The following is an 18,922-nucleotide window of genomic DNA, read 5'->3' as shown; positions in this document are numbered from 1 at the left end:
TCTCAGGCTTGGAGATGCTAATGCCCTCTGAGCTCCAATCTGTCCCACTGTAAGCTGAAGGTCATCATTTGATGAAGCCAAGAGAAAAACCAGGTCATCCACAAAAGGAGATCCTAAGAAAATCCATCTCAGCTGAGTTGCTGTTTTGAGACTTTTGGTTCAGCTTCCATTATTATTCTGGTACTTTGTGAGTTTTATTTCTGGTGAATGGACTGCTTCTTATATAGTGCTTTTCTACTCTATCTGAGCACTTTACACAACGTGTTCATTCACTTTTTCTAAGCACTTCTTCTAACAATCACACACATTCATACTCCGATGGATGCATCGGAAAGCAACATGGGGTTAGTATCTTGCCCAAGGATATTTGGCATGTAGACTGGAACAGACTGGGTTTGAACCAACAACCATCCAGTTAGTATGTGACCTGCTAACTGGATGGTTGCTGCTCTCCACCAAACGTACGCCGGCCAGTTTTCACACATGCACTGCAGCCATGAGTTTTTCTCAGCTGATAGACGAACTGCCCCCGCCTCAATTTAACTCATGGCTCATTCTGTAGAAAGCATCTTTTAGTTACTTACTTTACTCATAAGTAAGAATCATGGATGATGTTAGCCGTCTTATTGCATGCTACTCAACAGCAGATGGATTTGTGCGTGTCAGTGTTTCAACATTTCGCTCGATTGATCTATTAAAGCTTGGATTTGTAGCAACAAGTTGACCATTCACATCCTGTCTTCCAAACCAAGCACATTTGTTTAAAAGGAAAATATGTCTTCTGATGCTTGAAGTAATGATATTTTTATTGGATACTTAGTCAACCTTTCATCTGTAAGAGGAAAAAAATAAAAGGATTAATAGCCACACCCTCATGCTCACGGTCAGTATGAATGATCAAACAGCTGATAAGTGGCTTTCAGTGTTGTGAAATGCAGGAAGTGCAGAGCAGGAAGTGATTTCATTTAAACACACACCACACAAACCGTCAGAGTCCTACACCGCCTGTGTGACATCACAGCAGTATTTAGACAGTTAATGTCCTCCTGAGAGTTTCTTTCTCAGTATTTATCATTCAATTCAACTCAAATATCGACGCTACGCCTCTGGAAAATAGTGTGTTTCAGTGAAGCTGTGCACAGTCATCAAGTTTGCTGATGACACCACGGACTCATCTCAAAGGGAGACGAGGCAGCCTACAGAGAGGAAGTCCTGAAGTTGGCAGCCTGGTGTTCAGAGAACAACCTGACACTGAACACCAAGAAAACCAAAGAGGTCATTGTCGACTTCAGGAGGCACAGCACTGACTTAGCCCCCCTTTACATCAAGGGGGAGAGTGTGGAGAGGGTCCACAGCTTCCGGTTCCTTGGTGTCCTCATCTCTGCTGACATCTCCTGGACAGACAACATCTCAGCGGTCGTCAAGAAGGCCCAACAGCGGCTGCACTTCCTGAGTGTCCTCAGGAAGTACAAGCTGAACTCCAACCTGCAGCTGACCTTCTACCGCTCCTCCATTGAGAGCCTGCTAACCTACTGCATCATGGTATGGTACGGCAGCTGCACTAAGGCGGACAGAGCGAGGCTTCAGAGTGTGGTCAAGACAGCACAAAAAATCATTGGCTGCCTACCTGATGGACATTTATTCCTTCCGTTTCCTCCAGTTCCTTCCCAAAGGCCATAACCACCCTGAACTCAAACACATATTGTAAGGTAAATATAATTCCCTCCATTTCTTTCTGTTCTGGAGAAATGTCTGCCACACATCCGACTCTCCTGCCCCACAGCTCCATTTTACAAACTTTTACAGTGGGTGGAGACGAGTTAGGCTCAAAGCTGTGAGTCAACAGAAGCTGAACAGCTGCAGAGTAGTTAAGTAGGACTATCAGACCAATGAATTCCAAAAGAGTGCATCACAATTTCCTGCTCAGCTGGATGTGAATCTGTAAGGAAAACTGGAATGACGTTGTTAAATACAGACACGGTGGAGAAAACGTGACGTATCTAATCTATAAAGATGCCCATTAGTGCCCGCCTTGGCCTGGGTTACCTTCCCTCCACTCATTCATACATGTGCCTACAGTGTGCATTACTTCACACAGAAACATCCCAGCTAAAAAATAAGAACACCTGCTGGCAGGTAACGACCAGCCGCCATGCTGCACCTCCCTGTGGTTACATATAGAACTGCGCAGGCTGTCACAACTTTTGGCAAACATGCTGCACCTTTGTGAGAATTTATTTCCTCTGTATTTACATTTTCTCATATCCTACTTTTTGTCCTGATAATTACATAATGTCACATTTCTACATTTCTCTTTACAGCCACATACAGACTACTGTCTACACAGCCCTCCACCAAATCTCAGCACAAGGCCATTCTTTCTGTTTCTGGAAGAACTGTTAAAGCACATATTATCATGTACAGTTAGGAAGAGCAGATCCCAGCAAACTAACTACGGAGCAAGGAAGAGTATGTCTGCGTTGGACACATTAATAATGCTGACACGAATCTACAAACTCTGCAGGACAGAGATTCAGTATTTTATCTGAGGACTGTTTTCTAATCCTGGAAGCAAAAGTGTTTAGGATGTCACGTGTCCTGTGTCCTCTCTGTAATCGTATTTGTGCAGATTTATTAATCATGTTCAGGTCCACATGATTTCTGTGAGACTCTGCTAAAGACAATCAAATGTGGGGCACTGTGTCTGACGGGTGGATCAAACTGTGTATGTCCAACTCAGAGACGGTCACCATGGGAAAGGGTCTGACTTTTAACTCTCTATGACGTAAAAGCCTGCGACGAGCCGTCTGCGTAGATTTTGCGTGTTTAACGTCAGCGGTGAGTTCTGCCTGACTCTGGCTCAGCTGTCCTGGAAAGTGAAAGCAGTGCAGAGGGCCTCAGGGGCCCTCGGGGGTCGGAGGGTGTGGGGGTTGGGTGCATTCCCGCCGATAAACAAACCAGCTCCTTAACGGCCAACAAGCACGTGACCAAGCGTCCTCCACACGAAACAGTCCCGTGACCTTTCGGGTAACAGTGTCGGGGGGCCCCTTTAAGACTCTGTGACAGGATGACGGCAACGAGGTGAGAGCAGAGCGCGCGCAGCATCACGAAGATCCCCGCAGGAAGGACAAAGAGGAGGAGGAGGCGTGGCACACGATGGGCGCGTCATTAATGCACGAGCTCGTGCTGATGTTTACGATGACAAAGAGGCGTGAGACGTTAAACCTGCAGGACTAGTTAGTCTGTGACAACGAGGACCGGCCTCTCCGCTCCGCCCAGCACCGCCTGGCTGGCTCCACGCTGCCTGAGCGGGCAGAGACACGCACCGTGGCTGCATGCAGCAGGCACGGAGTCATAACACACAAACAGATATTGCGACGCGGTGAGCCACGAGCAGATCTGCGGGATGATGAACGGAGAGCGGATCACAGCAGCCGGAGGAGACACGCAGGGGGCCGCGGGGAGGACGCTCCGGTTCCAACGGCCGCACGGTGAGTGACGGGCACGCGTGCACGCGCACTGCGCATGACCGGGATGTAAGAATAGCAGCCTGGTTATGTAATAAAACACACACACACACTTCCTCTTATTTCATTCATTCCCGCAACACAGTGTGTGCGCGTCACCGTGACGCAAACTGTGGATAATGTCATTGATTAGTGAGCAGAGGGCGTGATCATCATCATCATCAGGAATGCTGTTAAAGCCAATCGGCGTGCGCGCGCGTACACACATTATATAAGGACTGTGATATATCGGGCCTGCTGTGAGCGCGCACATATGTCACAGCGCGCGGTCTTTGAGCTGCTGTCAGGCATGTGCTGGGTGGTGCTGCTGGTTTGATAAGACACGACCCGCGTGGGAAATGGAGTCTAGGGTGCAAAGCGCGCACCCCATGCGACGGCGGCGCGCGCGGTGTGAGAGCACAGGTGAGGTTTGTTTCCGTCATTCAGAGAAACGCACGCACTGACCTCCCCCAGGTCGCACACGTGACTCATTTTTGGTGAAAACACCTGAAGTCTGGCTCGATGGTCAGGTGAAGTGAGAGCCGATGCAGGGCCGGATCCGCTGCCTGAGAGGCCGCGGGCAGAAATCCGAGTGTGGGCACCTTTTAATGCTGGAGGAGTGGACGACTTTGAGCCTGCGGTGTGGGGACCGCGTGCTCACACGGCCACTTTTATTTTCACTGTTATAAAAACGCAGCCTGACCAGCAGCAGGTCCTGTCTTTGGACTCTTTACTTATCAATGTGTGAGCGATGGATGTTCTGCAGTGTGGTGGCGTGGGTACAGCTCACTGCATGGTCAGCACGTCTGGGCCTTAATCGCCACCGTGTCAGTGCTGGGTTTCACTCCTGTGATAAGAAGCAAATATGTAGTTGAGAGCAGGATCATCTGCAGTACGTCATGCGGTCAGGCCCGAGGAATGGTGACTGATGTACGCCGTGCTTTTTTAAGCTTCAGGCCGTGGTCATGTATAAAACCAACAGCAGGCTGTAGCATGTTGCTCGTGTCTAAAAAATATAGTAAAATTGAAATTTCCTGCATGGTTTTGGCTTCACTTCAGTTAATGACGACAAAGTTCACGTCCCGGCTCGGCTGCAGGGAGGTCTTTCCACTCTGAGGTCTGTTTGGTCAGACTGAGAAACTGTGCAGCTTGTGTGTGACTGAAGCTCTGTGATGGTTTCTTTCGTGTTGACATGATTCAATCTCCCTCCGAGCCGTCTGTGACGTGTAGGTGTGCAGCTCTTTTAAAAGACGTGTTTATGTTGGGCTGAGTACAGCAGTGAATGCTTGTGTCTCTCGGCTGGTTTGGTCTGTCGTGGATGTAACTTGGTCTCTGGTCCAGTCCTGGGTGGGTTTCTTTTTTAAACTAATAAATGTGACTTTTGTCCACTCCAAGCTGATAAAATTCCCAAAGGCATTTTTGGTCTGTTTTCAGTCCTGACTAAAATGTAACTTTTTGTATAAATCTGAAAACACAGATACACTGCATGCCTTTCACACAGCTTCCTTTCATGAAGGAAGGAAGAGGCATGAAGACAACAATGCTTCACTGGTTTTTACTGAAATCTGACTTGTGGATGGATTCAGACTGTGTCCAAGTTCAGTCATTTAGAAATAATCAGGCCGAGGATCTTTGCCGTGTTTGGTGTAAACCACTAAACTACAGAGCCACTAAAATATAAATGAAGTGCTCAGGCCTGAAAATAAACTTTAACGTAGCCGTTTGCTTATTTAGTCATTTTTTTTAAACCTCGGTAGATGAAAACTGATGAACTCTGACCTCAGATGCTTTGGTTTTTAGTGTTCGACTCACTGTTGAAGAAAACTGTGACGTGGGAACAGGAAGTGTGACTTCGTAGGAAATGTTCTTGCTCAACTTAAACTTCTCTGAGCCGTTGATGACTTGAGCAGATGTGCGTTTCACATGTGACCCAGCTCCTGTTTGCTCACTGGGAGTTTCAGCAGAGTAAACATCAGCATGCCTCTCGCTGCAGGAGCTGCTTGTGTTTACTGACTTATCTCTGTTTATATGTTCTGTCAGTAATACACATCATTAATATTTTAGCTTCTGTGTAGAAACTATAGTCAGACCCGAACCACTAAAATGGCATGTTTTTCCTTTATTTAACTCTCATTTATTTGCCCCCAAAATTCAAATAAAAGTGAGTGATCCATCCATGGATCCATGTTTTTGTGACCGTGGGAATCTCGAGTACCCGCCGAGAACCCACGCAGACATGTGGACAACACGCAAACTCCACACAGAACGACTCCAGCTGGCCACTGGTGCAGTGGTGCAGTGGTTAGCGCCGCTGGCTCACAGCGAAAAGGTTCTGAGTTCAGTTTCAGTTCTGTACAAAGCTTTGTGTCTGCTGCAGCGTGCAAACAAGGACGGTAACAGGATGTAGTGTGACGGGTGTTTAATCTGAAGATGCTCGCCTTGGACTGTGTGCAAAGGTCCACGTGTCGGTCTTACCTTAGATAAGCTTTCTGTTTGCGTTCTGGCTTTTATGTGTTTATGGCAGCATCACGCTGAGGAGACGAGTGGAAGCCGTCTGTCTCCTCACTCCTCAGGACATCGTGCCGTCCTGTCAGCGAGCCTGTAACGCCTGTTTGCTGCCGTCCTGTCATTTACTGCCATCTTGTGGCCACTGTTGGTTACTGTCTCTGAACGCTAGCTTTGACCAAAAAAATTGACATCTCTAATAATAATTTTTTTGGGGGGGTGACAGTCATGTCAGGTAGATTCAGACTTTGACCTGATCTGACTGAAGACCTCAGTTTCCCTTCTCGCTTCCCTCTTAATCTCTCTCGCTCGCCCTCGTCACGTCTGGTGTAATGTCTGCTGAGTGCCGTTTTATACACTTGCGGTAAAGCAACATGTAGACTTCAGCTGCATAATTATTATAACGTCCCTCCTCCTTTGTCTGTCTGTCTGCATCACTCTGTGAGACTGAGAGCAGGACAGGAGGAGCTAACTGTAAATAAGAGCCATCTGCTGAAAGGAGATTAGATAAACTGGGATAACGAATGTTGCCTAACTCGCAAAGGAATGACGTTCAGTACCGCGCAACAATCATGAGCCAATTTCATTATTGAAGCATGTTCAAAAAGATGTATGGGATTAAAACATATAAGGCAAAAACGGATTTCTGTGAATGTAAAATGAATATTTTGGTATGATCGCCTTTTATTTCTCTGCAGTCTGAACTCTCTCAGGCAGATTTCTGTCATTTAAGTGTCTCCAGTCATTTTTCTTCAGGCTTCTAGAAGGACGTTCAGAGCTCTTCTCAGAATGTTTCTGCTTTTTGTCCTGTTCTCCGTCAGGATGATCCCACACTGCTGTAATAACGTTGAGGTGTGGACTCTGTGGAGCCCAGTCTGATGGCAGTGTTCCACTCTGTTTTCCTGCCCGGGTATGTTTTTACTGCAGGTATTCTCCTACTCCCAGTCGGGTGCTTTGCAGATGGCATTATATGGCCGCTGCATTTAGAAGTTTTAGCAAACACCACTCGCCCCACTGCAGCCTGAACCATGACAGAGCCTCCACCGTGTTTCACAGATGTCTGCAGGCTCTCACCAGAAATGTAACTTGGCACACGTCGGCCGAGGGCTGCACAATTACTTGTATTTGACTTCCCAGAATTAAATGAGCCATCAAAGCAAAGGCAAGCCAAGCGCTCCCTAAATAAGCAGCCAACCACTCGTCTATATGAGCCTATCACAGCCTTTCCCTGCTCCATGCAGTGCGAAGCTTCCTGGAGCAGTAACACTGAAAATGTATCTGTGTGTGGCACTGCAGACATGGTGTTTGGTAATACTTTATTTTTAAGGCAGCTGGTGTTAAACATGAAGGCATCACATGCACAGAGTGCTGCAGAGTTGTGTCTGCAGCACAAACAACACCAAACTTCTTCGGCCAGCTGAGGGACTCCATCAGCAAAGACTCCATCAGCAAAGACTCCATTAACATAATTAATGCATTAAAGCCAATGATGCAGTGCAGCTCAGACGTGCTGAGGTCACCAGATGCAGAGATTTGTTTACAGTGAAACACACATTTTGTTAATCGTGACAAATAATTGTGGTCTCAGTATTGATCACAATGATGGCGATTATCAGTTAAGCTGTAACTGTGCAGCCCTACCTCAGCCTCTCCTCTGGGTTTGTCCTCCATTCTCCGGTTTCTTCATTTATTTATTTATTTTTTTTAACGATACACCGAACACTTTGCTTAGATATGCTAAGATTTTATCCAATAGCTATTTGGAAATTCGTTCATTGGTGCAAAAATACTGTTTTATGCATGTCAAACGGTGTGGTCTTTGGCATGTTTTGTGACACATGAGTAGTAATAAAGTGCCTGGAGTTGGGTTCATTGAATGATTCATTGGTCAGCAGTTAAAACATTCCTCTGAAAATGGTCAGGTACAAGGAGTGGACTGAAAATGGGTGAAAAAGCAACAAAAAGAGAGAAAAAAACATGTTTGGCTCCTTGGAAGCAAAATCAAGACGTATGCACAGCACTGTAAGTCACATGGTGGATTAGTGATCTTTAATGCAGAAAGGTCAGGATGTCCAGGCACAGTCTGATCTGCTCGTTTGTTAATGCATTTCTGTTTGGTAGAGCTGTTTTCCACACATGCAAAAACATGAATGCCTCTAATAATTACATTTAAAATGCATTTAATGAATTTGTGCAGCAGAAGTTTGGATTTTCTGTTCTTGTTCCTTTTTAATTACAAGAACAAGGAGATTACGTGTGTGTGTGTGTGTGTGTGTGTGTGTGTGTGTGTGTGTGTGTGTGTGTGTGTGTGTGTGTGTGTGTGTGTGTGTGTGTGTGTGTGTGTGTGTGTGTGTGTGTGTGTGTGTGTGAGTGAGACACAGCCAGAAAGAGTAGTTATCTCAGGACTGGATTTAAATACAGCAAACAAGTCAGTCACCACCCACATGGTTGATATTAATGAAGACCTAGGTCATGTGACACACACACAGGGCTCGGCTGCTTTCATTGGGTGTCAGCTGATAGAATCACAATAGAGCCACTCAGCATGGTCGTTACCCGTTTGTCACGTTACACCACTTCCTGTGTGCCGGGACAAAGTTTACCGCAGCACATGGTGATTGGTGGATGACCTCATCGTAGTGTCTTTTACTGACTGACAGGCCAGCCGACCAATCAGAGGCACCGCATCCTCTGCCACAAACCAAACAGGTGTGTCGGCTGTTGAAGTGCTGCTGAAACTCCTCCCACTCTGATGTGGTGTGAGAAAGTTCAAAATCTGAACACAGCTGGGAGAGCGCCTTTATCCCGTCCTCCTGTTCACACACAGACGCACACACACAGCGTAGATACAGAGGAGAGGTTCACACACACAGACGCTCACCTGGCTGTTGAAGCCATGTCGCAAACACTCACTCAGAATCCTCTGGAGAAGACCTGGGGTCCATGGATGCAGAGCAGGCTGAACAGACGGCGAGGCTGTAAGTACACAAGCGCACACATGCAGGACATGTGCGCGCACACACACGCACACGTGGTTTGCGCTGTGATGCCTTGTTTTGCTTTGACATGCTGATACTTGTGCGTTTTCTTCTGAACAGCTTGTGTGGATTCACCAGATTTGTTTGTGTGTGTGTGTGTGTGTGTGTGTGTGTGTGTGTGTGTGTGTGTGTGTGTGTGTGTGTGTGTGTGTGTGTGTGTGTGTGTGTGTCCTGACGGCCATTCACCCTAAAGGGTCGCTGTGTGATTACGTGCGGTCAGGACAGGCTCAGATCGTCAACAATAACACGGCAAATGTGCATTTAAAGAATTTTGTAAAGGACAAAGTGAAACTAAACATCTAAAGAATCACAATAACAAAATATTTTGAAGGAAGAGTTACAAAGTATGAAAACTAGGCTGTTGGTGGACTTGGACAAGTGTGTGTGGCGAGGCTCAGCCTGCCCAAACGGGCGTTTTGCCCACCCAATCAAACGTCAGGACCACACGTTTTTGTTTTTGTTTAACCAGTAGCGCAGAAAAAATCACCAGAATCATTTCTAGCTTATGATTGGGTGGCAATTTTCCGATCTTCACCCCCCGATTAAAGGAAAAAATTCCCACCACACAGTCATAACCTTATCAGTGCAGGAGTGTCTGACTCTGACCTCAGAGCAAGGCAGCAGAGCACTCGTGTAGCTGCTAATTCTTTGCTGTAAAGTCCACATTTCTGCTGCTGATGTGACGTCTGTATATATGTGAGGAGGAGTGCAGAGGGTTGTTGAAAGTAAGATCCCACACGGAGCAGCTGTCAGAAGAAACCAATGTCAGGTTCCTCTGAGATCTTCCCTGAAGCATTCACTCAGATGTGTTAACATTTTGCAGCTTTGTAAGCATTAAACGGGCAGCCTAACAATGAGGGGGGGCGACAGCAGCAGGCAAAGCTCACTGTTCCTCACCACATGTGAACAACTTCCCAACCAGTGCTGGGTCTCACTGCTGCTTTCTGAGTTGGTGCTAAAGTTTTTATTTGGATCCTTTACCAAAGTAAAAGTACAAGAATACGTGTGACATTTCCCGTGTGACTGCCCTGTCTGTGCAGTCGGTGTGTCTGCAGCCTGCAGTTGGAGCTGTGGAGGTGGAGATGTCACAAGATGGGTCTGAGTGGTTTTAGGATGATTTATGCAAAAGCTCTCATTTTTGGGGGGTCTTAACTCCACATTATTTTCAATCAGTAATCAGGTGTGATGTATCTATATACAACAGACACACAAACACAGCGTGCTTTACAAAAGCCAACGACAGCAAATAAAACAAATCAAAGAAATGAGATCTAGTGCTGATGTGGGAAAAGGAGAAAAAAGAGAAAAATCCAGTAAATGAGAAGAAAACGCTGCACGTATTTCAAAGAACAACAGTAAGCTTCACACTGAATTCAGCTACACTTCCTACTTAAACTACAGTGCAGAAAGGGGGGCAAACAAACACAGATGAAACAGATCACAGAAGAGAGAAGCTCGCCATGAGCTTAAAATCACCTCCTTTCTGTACGGCGAACGTGTTTCTGTGTCTGTGGGAGGAAAGATTACAGCCTGTGACTCTGAAAAATGACTCGCGGTCAGACGGTGTTCCTTCTTATCACCAAAATAACATTTAGTCCAGCTCTAACCCTCCGTGGTACACTTGTACTGACGTCAGAGAAAGAAAGCTGTGCAGTCAGAGATTGTTTACGAGGTGAGCCGAACATCGTTGTGTTGTTGCTTCAGCTCCTTCCACTTAACCTTTTCACATCCATTTAACATTTAGATCAGGATCGTACGGAGGACCGAGGCTTCAAAGAAATGAATGAAATAAAAATGAAGTAGTTCTAATGTCTTTGATACATTTTTACACAAAAAACATAGAAATTAATTTATAAACATTTACTTAAATGTATTTATTTATCAAGAGAACACCCAACAACCATATGGTCCCCTTTAAACAAGCACTTTGGCGACAGTGGGAAGGAAAAACTCCCTTTTAACAGGAAGAAACCTCCAGCAGAACCAGGCTCAGGGAGGGGCGGGGCCATCTGTAGAGATCCTGCACTCGAGTGTGCAAGTCAGTGATTAAACAGAGTGCTAGCATTGTAATGTAGTAGCTGGAGTATTGTGCAGGTTGTTGTCAGTATTTATAAGACTGATATGTGTTTGAAATGTTCGTCAGACTCCAGATGGCAAAAGTTTTACGGCTTCTTTGAAACGTCGGTGTGTTTTCCTCCTCGGACACCTGCGCTGGTCATCTGTAGTCACCGTCTTTGTGTTTGTGCGTTTCAGCCTCGGTGCCCCAGTTCACCAACTCCCCGACCATGATCGTGATGGTGGGCCTCCCGGCACGAGGGAAAACCTACATCTCTACGAAGCTCACCAGGTACCTGAACTGGATCGGCGTCAAAACCAAAGGTATCGGCTGACAGCGCGGGGCTAAACCGACACACCAGGTCGTCGTCACACAGATGGAAACACATCTGTTAGTGTGAGGTGTTCCTCTTTAACACAGCTCATGTTCGGAGGCGCTGCTCTGTTTGATGCAGGTTGGAGTGATTTCTGTAAACCTTCAAACAGACACGCTCGCTCTGACTGAGCAGCAGAGTAATAAAGTTTTTCAGGTCAAAGGTTTGTGAATAAACAGGCATGTTACAGAGATGCAGATGAGAGCAAAGGAACTTTTTGGTCACGGTGTTTCTGGCTGTTCGGAGGCTTTATTTGGTCTGCTGTGTGTTGCCAAAACACTTCCAGGGCGCTGAGGCCTCCTCAGGACTCTGAAGGTGCTCTGTGGTATTTGACACCAACATGTTGGCAGCACATCCTTCAGAGGATCCTAACACTGTCAGATTTCAAGGATCTAAAAAGTTCATTACAGTCATCATTGATCTGATGAGTCTGTTGATGACATTTAAATGATAGTAAGAAGGAGATTTCCATCCTCCTCCTCTTGGTCATAACAGCTGTAAGCTGTGCACATACAAATCATTTATCTTTCTTCTTCATCAATGCAAAAATCTGTTATTCTCCACACGAGGTTTCCATCTGCAGTTCTGTTCACAGTGAAGCTGTACAGTTTTATGGAGCGGAGCTGTTTAGAGACCGAAGCAGAAGTTCTGTCACGCTCTAAACATGCTAATGTCTGCTATGAAGTTTTAACATGGGAGTCTATGCAGGGTGGGCAACTCCAGGCCTCGAGGGCCAGTGCCCTGCAGGTTTTAGATCCCACCCTGGGTCAACACACCTGAATCACATGATTAGTTCATTACAGGCCTCTGGTGAACTTCAGGACATGTTGAGGAGGTCGTTTAGCCATTTAAATCAGCTGTGATGGATCAAGGACACATCTAAACCTGCAGGACACCGGCCCTCGAGGCCTGGAGTTGCCCACCCCGGGTCTATGGGGACGGACTGACTGCTGGAGCCTCTGCTGGACGTTAGAGGAACTGCAGTTTGGTCTTTTTCAGCCGTCTGAAAGCATCGTGGGTTAGAACGTGTGCTGCTGTGAGCCACAGTTACTGCTCCTTGTTTGTGTTGTTATAATCCTTCACGGCTCATTCTCCTAACCTGTGATGGTCACTGCTAAAAGTCAGCAGATGGCGTCCTCATTAGCATGTTTAGCTGTAAATCTGGCCTCACCTCTAACCTCTGAGCGTTGTTAGCGGTGTGTTATGTGTGAGCTCATTGCTACTGTTAGATCCAGACCCTGTCACTGTGTCAGCAGCATTGTGTTTCTCTGTGTGTTCCAGTGTTTAATGTGGGGCAGTACCGCAGACAGGCCACGTGCTCCTACAACAGCTACGAGTTCTTCAGACCCGACAACGAGGAGGCCATGAAGATCCGCAAGTACGAACCCTCAGCTGCACGTCTGTCACACCTCAGCATTAAGCTGTTATTGTGTGAGGCTGTGTTTTTGAAACCCACAGCATGTTGCTTCAGACAACGTCGTCATTTTTAAAGTGCTCGTGAGCAACACGTGTCCAACTCTCTGAAGGTCTTTAAAACTTATTATTTGGACATTTGCTGCTTTTTCTCCCATTTTCAGTCCAGTTCTTGTACCTGAGCTGTGAGTCGTTTAGGCGTAAAGACTGAAAGTGATCGTACCAAATATTCATCTTCAAGCTTGTTAGAATCGTTCAAACTTTGTTTTTAGACTTTTAATGTTCAGTCAAAAACTGGCCTTAAATAATCTGTGACACAAAGTGAGATGGGAGCTGGAGCAGTTCACTGAAGAGACAAACTCACGGTCCATGATCTGGGCCCCTCAGGTGTTCAGGTTCTTGGAATAACAGCTTGTTCAGTCGGTCACACTGACCTGTAACACTCCTCTCTCTCCTCTGCTGTCACTGAACCACAGGTGCTGCTCACCTTCCATCACGCTCCAAGATGAAAACGCACAAACAAAAAAATACACTTGATGTCCTGCAGATAAGATGATATTGAGCTTTTGTAGCGCTCACAGTGGTCAGACCACAGCAGGATTTAACATGTGTCAGACTTTAAACACTCACTGCTGTCCAGCTGTTCTTTGGCATAACTGGGGCGCATGAAACTCAACACATGTGCAAACATACATGGAAATGCAGCATGAACGGCTGAAGCTGTTTCCTACTTTCCTACCAAAGTGTAAAGAAATGAGGGGTGAGTCCCGCCTGCTGACAGTGTCGTACATCATTAATGTGTCGGTTTCTGTGTCTGCACGCAGGGCCTGTGCCGTCGCTGCCCTCCAAGATGTGTGTGAGTACATCACCAGGGAGCAGGGTCAGGTGGTGGTGAGTCAAACTTTCATTTCTCATTTAAAAAAAATAAAACAAGAGTTTCCTCCAAACTGCTCAGCAGCACATTTTTGTTTGTAGTGGACACACAAACACAATATTACAGTGACAAATCTGATCTCCCTAAAACGCTGTGAACACAAGTCATCACATCCTTGTGTGAGCAGCTGTTAAAGTCGGTCAGTGTGGTCTTATTAAGTTTGTCTCCTGAAGGTTTTTGATGCCACGAACACCACCCAGGACCGCAGAGAGGTCATCCTGAACTTTGCCAAAGAAAACGGCTACAAGGTTAACTTTCTTTCTTTTTCTTTATTAAAAATAGAAATGTGTACGTCAAACCTCTGTGACAGGCTTTGTTTCCCTTCCTGTTCAGGTTTTCTTTGTGGAGTCGATATGCGACGACCCCGACATCATCGCTGAGAATATTAAAGTAAGTGAGCCGCGGCCGAGGCGAGTCGCTGCTGGGAGCCGGGATCCGGTGCGCTTTCAGTTTGTTTTTGTTGGAACGGGCTGAACCGAGCTCGCTGTGCCAGCCCACGGGTGTCTTGGCAGGACCTGGACTGGTTTTTGTTCCACAACAAAAACATGTGGAGAAACCCTTCCTGCAGCTTCTCCGTCCTTTTCTCTTGTTTTCTCTTCAGTTTGGCTCGTTTCAGACTTCATGTTGTGCGTGCAGCTCACGTCTCTCTCAGCATGTGCCGTGCTTTAGTCGTGACTTTTCCCACTCTCTCTGCCTGAAAACAGCAAGTGAAGCTGAGCAGCCCGGACTACGCCGGCTGTGACAAAGAGGAGGCCGTGGCCGACTTCCTGAAGAGGATCGAATGTTATACGATGACCTACGTCCCCCTCGATGACACCAAGGACAGGTGACTGCCTCTGCTGTGGAAAATCAGCTTCTGAGTTACATCCACACCTCGTGGTTCACCGTTAGCGTGGAGGCAGATCAGCCACACTTCCTGTTCATGCTAAACTCATAAAATAACCTTACACAGAGAATTTGAAATTAAATGATGTACATCATCATCACATCAATCACTCTGCACAGTCAATATTTGTTTGAGTTGATGCCTCTGAAGCCCATTAAATATGACAATATGTTTAAATTGTAATAAATTGTGGAGCGAGAGCTTTGTAGTTTTACGGGCTGTCCGTCTCAGCCGGTCCAGTGGTTGCACGAGCCAATAATACGGCAGGATTCCTCACATGACTGTGGCTCAGGAGGCTGAGCGGTTTACCCACTAATGGGACAGTCTGTGGTTGAATCTTGGGTGAGATCCTGAAGTCTGAGTCGTCCCTGAGCATCCATCAGACTGAGAAAAAACAAAACACATGTGCATTAAGTACAAATGTAACTAAGTACAAATATGATGGCAGAAGAAATGAACAACTTGACTGAACTCTTTATAGGAGCTTCACACTGACACATCGCTGGATGACAGGATGTTGGTCCTGCGTCTTTGGACTGGGCGATCTGTGTCTTTGTTACATAAACACACCGTTGCGTCCAGCAGAGGGCAGGAAGTTGACACTTTTGGGTCTCTTTTCCTCGTCTTTCTGCAGGAACTTGTCTTACATTAAAATCTTCAACGTGGGCAGCAGATACCTGGTGAACCGGGTCCAGGACCACATTCAGAGCCGGATCGTCTACTACCTCATGAACATCCACGTCACCCCGAGGTCCATCTACCTGTGTCGCCACGGTGAGAGCGAACTGAACCTCGTGGGTCGCATCGGAGGCGACTCTGGGCTTTCCTCTCGCGGGGCAAAGGTTAGTTTTTTTTTGTTTTTTTTTAATGCACCCGTGATCTCGGTTCATGTTGTCGTCAGTGAGATTTTTCTCTTGCGTGTCGGTCAGTTTGCCAGCACTCTGGGGACCTACATGCGTGGGCAGTGCATCAGCGACCTGAAGGTGTGGACGAGCCACATGAAGAGGACCATCCAGACCGCAGAGGCTCTGGGAGTCCAGTACGAACAGTGGAAAGCTCTCAATGAGATCGACGCCGTACGTAAAGAAACGGCACGGCCGCTTCACGTAGATGATTTCTGCTCGTTTGTAAGAGACGAGGCTGACTTCCTGTGTGTTTCACTTCAGGGGGTTTGTGAGGAGATGACGTACGAGGAGATTCAGGAGCATTTCCCCGAGGAGTTCGCGCTGAGGGACCAAGACAAGTATCGCTACCGCTACCCTAAAGGAGAGGTGGGTGTGGACCCTGCTTACAGGGGGCAGCTGCTCTGGCTGTGTAACAGGAGGGAGTCACTATGAGTTTAGGGCTCGGTCGCATGTTTCAGCTCTTACTGAATAAAACAAAGTGATTAAAAAATAAATAAATCTGGTCCCATTTTGAGTCGGATAATAAATCCGAGTGTTTGATGACAAGAGGAGCCTCGTTCAGCTTCACTCGTTGACAGCAAAGTGACGGATATCTAACTGTGTGTCTCAGTCGTACGAGGACCTCGTTCAGCGTCTGGAGCCGGTCATCATGGAGCTGGAGAGGCAGGAGAACGTTCTAGTCATCTGTCACCAGGCAGTCATGAGGTGTCTGCTGGCCTACTTCCTGGACAAGAGTGCTAGTAAGTGGTTCTTCTGCAGTGACTTTGCTGAGGCTCGCCTTTACTCTCATGTTTGTGATTGCAAAGTGATTAAAACCAATGTTGTTTTGAATTATTCCCATAAATATCACCCTATGAACCCACCGCTGAGAGTACAAGATCTTCTTATTTATCTTTCACGGGATTTTTTTGATAATGAAACAAATGAAGAAACGATGATAGAGAGATTCCCCGAGTTTATTCCTCTGTGGTTAGAGTGTGATGGCAGCAATCATGCTGTGGATAAACAAATCAAAGATTTCTGTCTCTGTGTTCAGACGAGCTGCCGTACCTGAAGTGTCCTCTGCACACGGTTCTGAAACTCACTCCAGTCGCTTACGGTCAGTCTCGCCTTCTTCTGCCTCTGACTTGAACGTCCTCCTCTGTTGGTAGCATTAAAACGAGCTCGTTCTGCAGCGTAAACTAGCAAACACAAAGTAACATGATGAAAGTCGTTTTTAAACGGCGTGCTGGTGGAAGAAGTCACGACGTGCAATCACAGCATCCGTCTGTTTTTCCCTCAGGTTGCAAAGTGGAATCCGTCTTCCTGAACATCGAGGCCGTCAACACACACAGAGACAAGCCGGTGGTAAATATGAAATATGATTTCTTCTTTGTTTTAAACACAAATGGGTGAACACAAGTCGTAGAGTTAACGAAACCTGAGAATGACCGAGGTGCAGAGGAGCCGCGCACACTCGGTGCTGCTCAGAAAGCCAAACATGAACTAATGGTTTTAATAAATCAGAGGTGTGTGTGTGTGTGTGTGTGTGTGTCTGTGTGTCTTTTTATAGTTCGTACAGATCAGTAAATGAAGCAGCCTGCATTGATTCAAAGCGCTGCCACTCTGTGCATCAGACTCAGTTTGACTTTCTTTCCCAGAACGTCGACGTGGACCGAGACCCGGCCGAGGCCCTGGAGACGGTCCCTGAACACATCTAGAGGAGGACGGCCGGCAGGGAGCTCGTTTTTATTCACTGATGGAAAGTGGCCTTTTATTGTTTTTTTAATTTAAGTAATCTTAGAGATCATCGCTGTTGTGATTGTTGCTGTTGTGACAGTTTGAAGCTTCACAACACTGAAAATGAGACATTTCTCTGTGGTAGCCTCTTTCCATTGTCGATGCACTTTATAACGCAGGGCCGAGGCCGGATGAAGAAGGGGACTCTTCTACTGTGAAACAAACAAAGTAGTGCTGAACATGTGCCGGGGGTCTGCGTTACCGTTTTTCCTCCTCGACTCTCCCTCACCTGTACCTGTGCAGTAACCAGTGTCAGTCCGAACCGTCATTGTAGGAAGTTAACTGTCCACACTGACGTACCGAACACGTGGTGCTGAACACCGTCAGCGAGTAGAGAGTTGTTACAGAAGCGAAGCTGAAAGAGCCTTAAAGGACAGGTTGATATGATTTTTAGAATTGCTGAAAAAGTTTTTATTCCTGGCAGTAAAACCGTCATGTTTGCTCTGGTGGTAAATGTACCAACATTTCTATTCTGATCTAATCGACTACTTAAAGCCACATTCACCCATTAAAGCAGGACTTTCCCACCGTCACGCCCGTGGGCCTTCTTCCAGGGCAGAAATAAAACTCTCCCTGAGTCGTGTGCTTGGCGCCTCGATGCTGATAAAACACCCAGAACACGCGCTCTAAAAAAACAAGAAAACACTTGATGATCATCAGGAAAAAAGGAGTTAAAACAAAGTCAAGACAGAAAGCAGTTTAAACGCCTATAAAACTGGAACCACAGCTATCGCCACCTGGTGGCCTTCAGACAGAATGCAGGTAGATGCATCCGTGTTTTTACCGTGTCGTGTCTGCGTCTCGGCACTGTTTTTTCTGCGAGCCTCAGCTTGGATTACCTTCAGTCTGTTCAGAAACTGTGATGATAGTTTAGTGTTTTAATATCTCTTTTTAAACGGCCTCATTAAAAAAAAAAAAAAAAAAGATGGAGGAAAACGATCCCTGCCCGGATCTCCACAGGCGACTCTGGAATATAACCTGAGGGGTCGGTGATTGGATTCAGCAGGACTGGGTGACGGTGTTTGGATGAATGTGGTTTTTGGTAGTTTTCAGTATTATTCATTCTAAAAGATAAAACAGAAATGAGGCCTTCAAAGCACACGACCCATAATTCCTGCGTAAAACATGAGGGGACAGCTGGTCCTGTAACTGCCCGATACCTCAATGTGCCTCGTAAATACAAAATCCATGACTACTCTATGCACCACACACTCTTTAGTGGGGGAGGGAGGTCTGGTGCATCTTTTTTTTATTTTTTTCTGTGAAGTCACACTGACTGTTCGTGGTCCTGATGATGTGTCCGTCTCCTGGACTCACTGATCCAGGATCACTGGTATCATGAACTCACCTACAGGCAGGTTGATGTTAGGAGGGCGAGTGGTTCATTACAGGCAGCACAGACTGGTGTCGTACTAAAAGTCACTAAAGATCAATAAAAGCATCAGATGCTGGAATCAAAACGGCCACATCCTGTGGTCATTAGAGGGACTGCGTTTGTGGTTCCAAGCATCGGATTGCTGCTGGGAT

General features: G+C 46.5%; 1 protein-coding gene across 4 annotated transcripts; it reads left to right on the top strand.

The window, feature by feature from the left end:
* The first annotated feature begins 2,970 nt into the window (after positions 1–2,970).
* On the top strand, positions 2,971–17,368 carry si:dkey-96f10.1 (6-phosphofructo-2-kinase/fructose-2,6-bisphosphatase). Of its 4 annotated transcripts, none has more exons than XM_063463084.1 (14): positions 2,971–3,491; positions 11,303–11,428; positions 12,760–12,856; positions 13,716–13,782; positions 13,999–14,073; positions 14,159–14,215; positions 14,530–14,651; positions 15,346–15,553; positions 15,641–15,787; positions 15,878–15,982; positions 16,227–16,356; positions 16,653–16,715; positions 16,899–16,963; positions 17,257–17,368. In XM_063463084.1, the coding sequence occupies exons 1-14, from the start codon at positions 3,407–3,409 to the stop codon at positions 17,314–17,316; spliced, it is 1,407 nt and encodes a 468-aa protein (XP_063319154.1). In that variant the 5' UTR covers positions 2,971–3,406; the 3' UTR covers positions 17,317–17,368. The 4 variants fall into 4 exon arrangements, 3 of the variants coding, with proteins under 3 accessions (XP_063319154.1, XP_063319156.1, XP_063319153.1); XM_063463086.1 differs by lacking the exon at positions 2,971–3,491 and adding an exon at positions 3,610–3,929; XR_010091781.1 differs by lacking the exon at positions 2,971–3,491 and adding an exon at positions 8,406–8,989 and having other exon boundaries at positions 16,653–16,811; positions 17,257–17,295.
* The last annotated feature ends 1,554 nt before the right edge of the window (positions 17,369–18,922 follow it).

Source organism: Pelmatolapia mariae, linkage group LG20 (genome assembly GCF_036321145.2).
Source record: "Pelmatolapia mariae isolate MD_Pm_ZW linkage group LG20, Pm_UMD_F_2, whole genome shotgun sequence".
Taxonomy (NCBI): Eukaryota; Metazoa; Chordata; class Actinopteri; order Cichliformes; family Cichlidae; genus Pelmatolapia; species Pelmatolapia mariae.
This window is presented reverse-complemented; position numbering and strand designations above follow the sequence as displayed.

Bases quoted from the DNA above. Each gene is read 5' to 3' on its own strand.
- si:dkey-96f10.1 (XM_063463083.1), top strand. From the start codon at position 8,764: ATGTGGTGTGAGAAAGTTCAAAATCTGAACACAGCTGGGAGAGCGCCT. The intron at 8,990-11,302 runs GTAAGTACACAA...TGTGCGTTTCAG, and splicing joins GCTGAACAGACGGCGAGGCT to CCTCGGTGCCCCAGTTCACC. The intron at 16,357-16,652 runs GTAAGTGGTTCT...CTCTGTGTTCAG, and splicing joins CTTCCTGGACAAGAGTGCTA to ACGAGCTGCCGTACCTGAAG.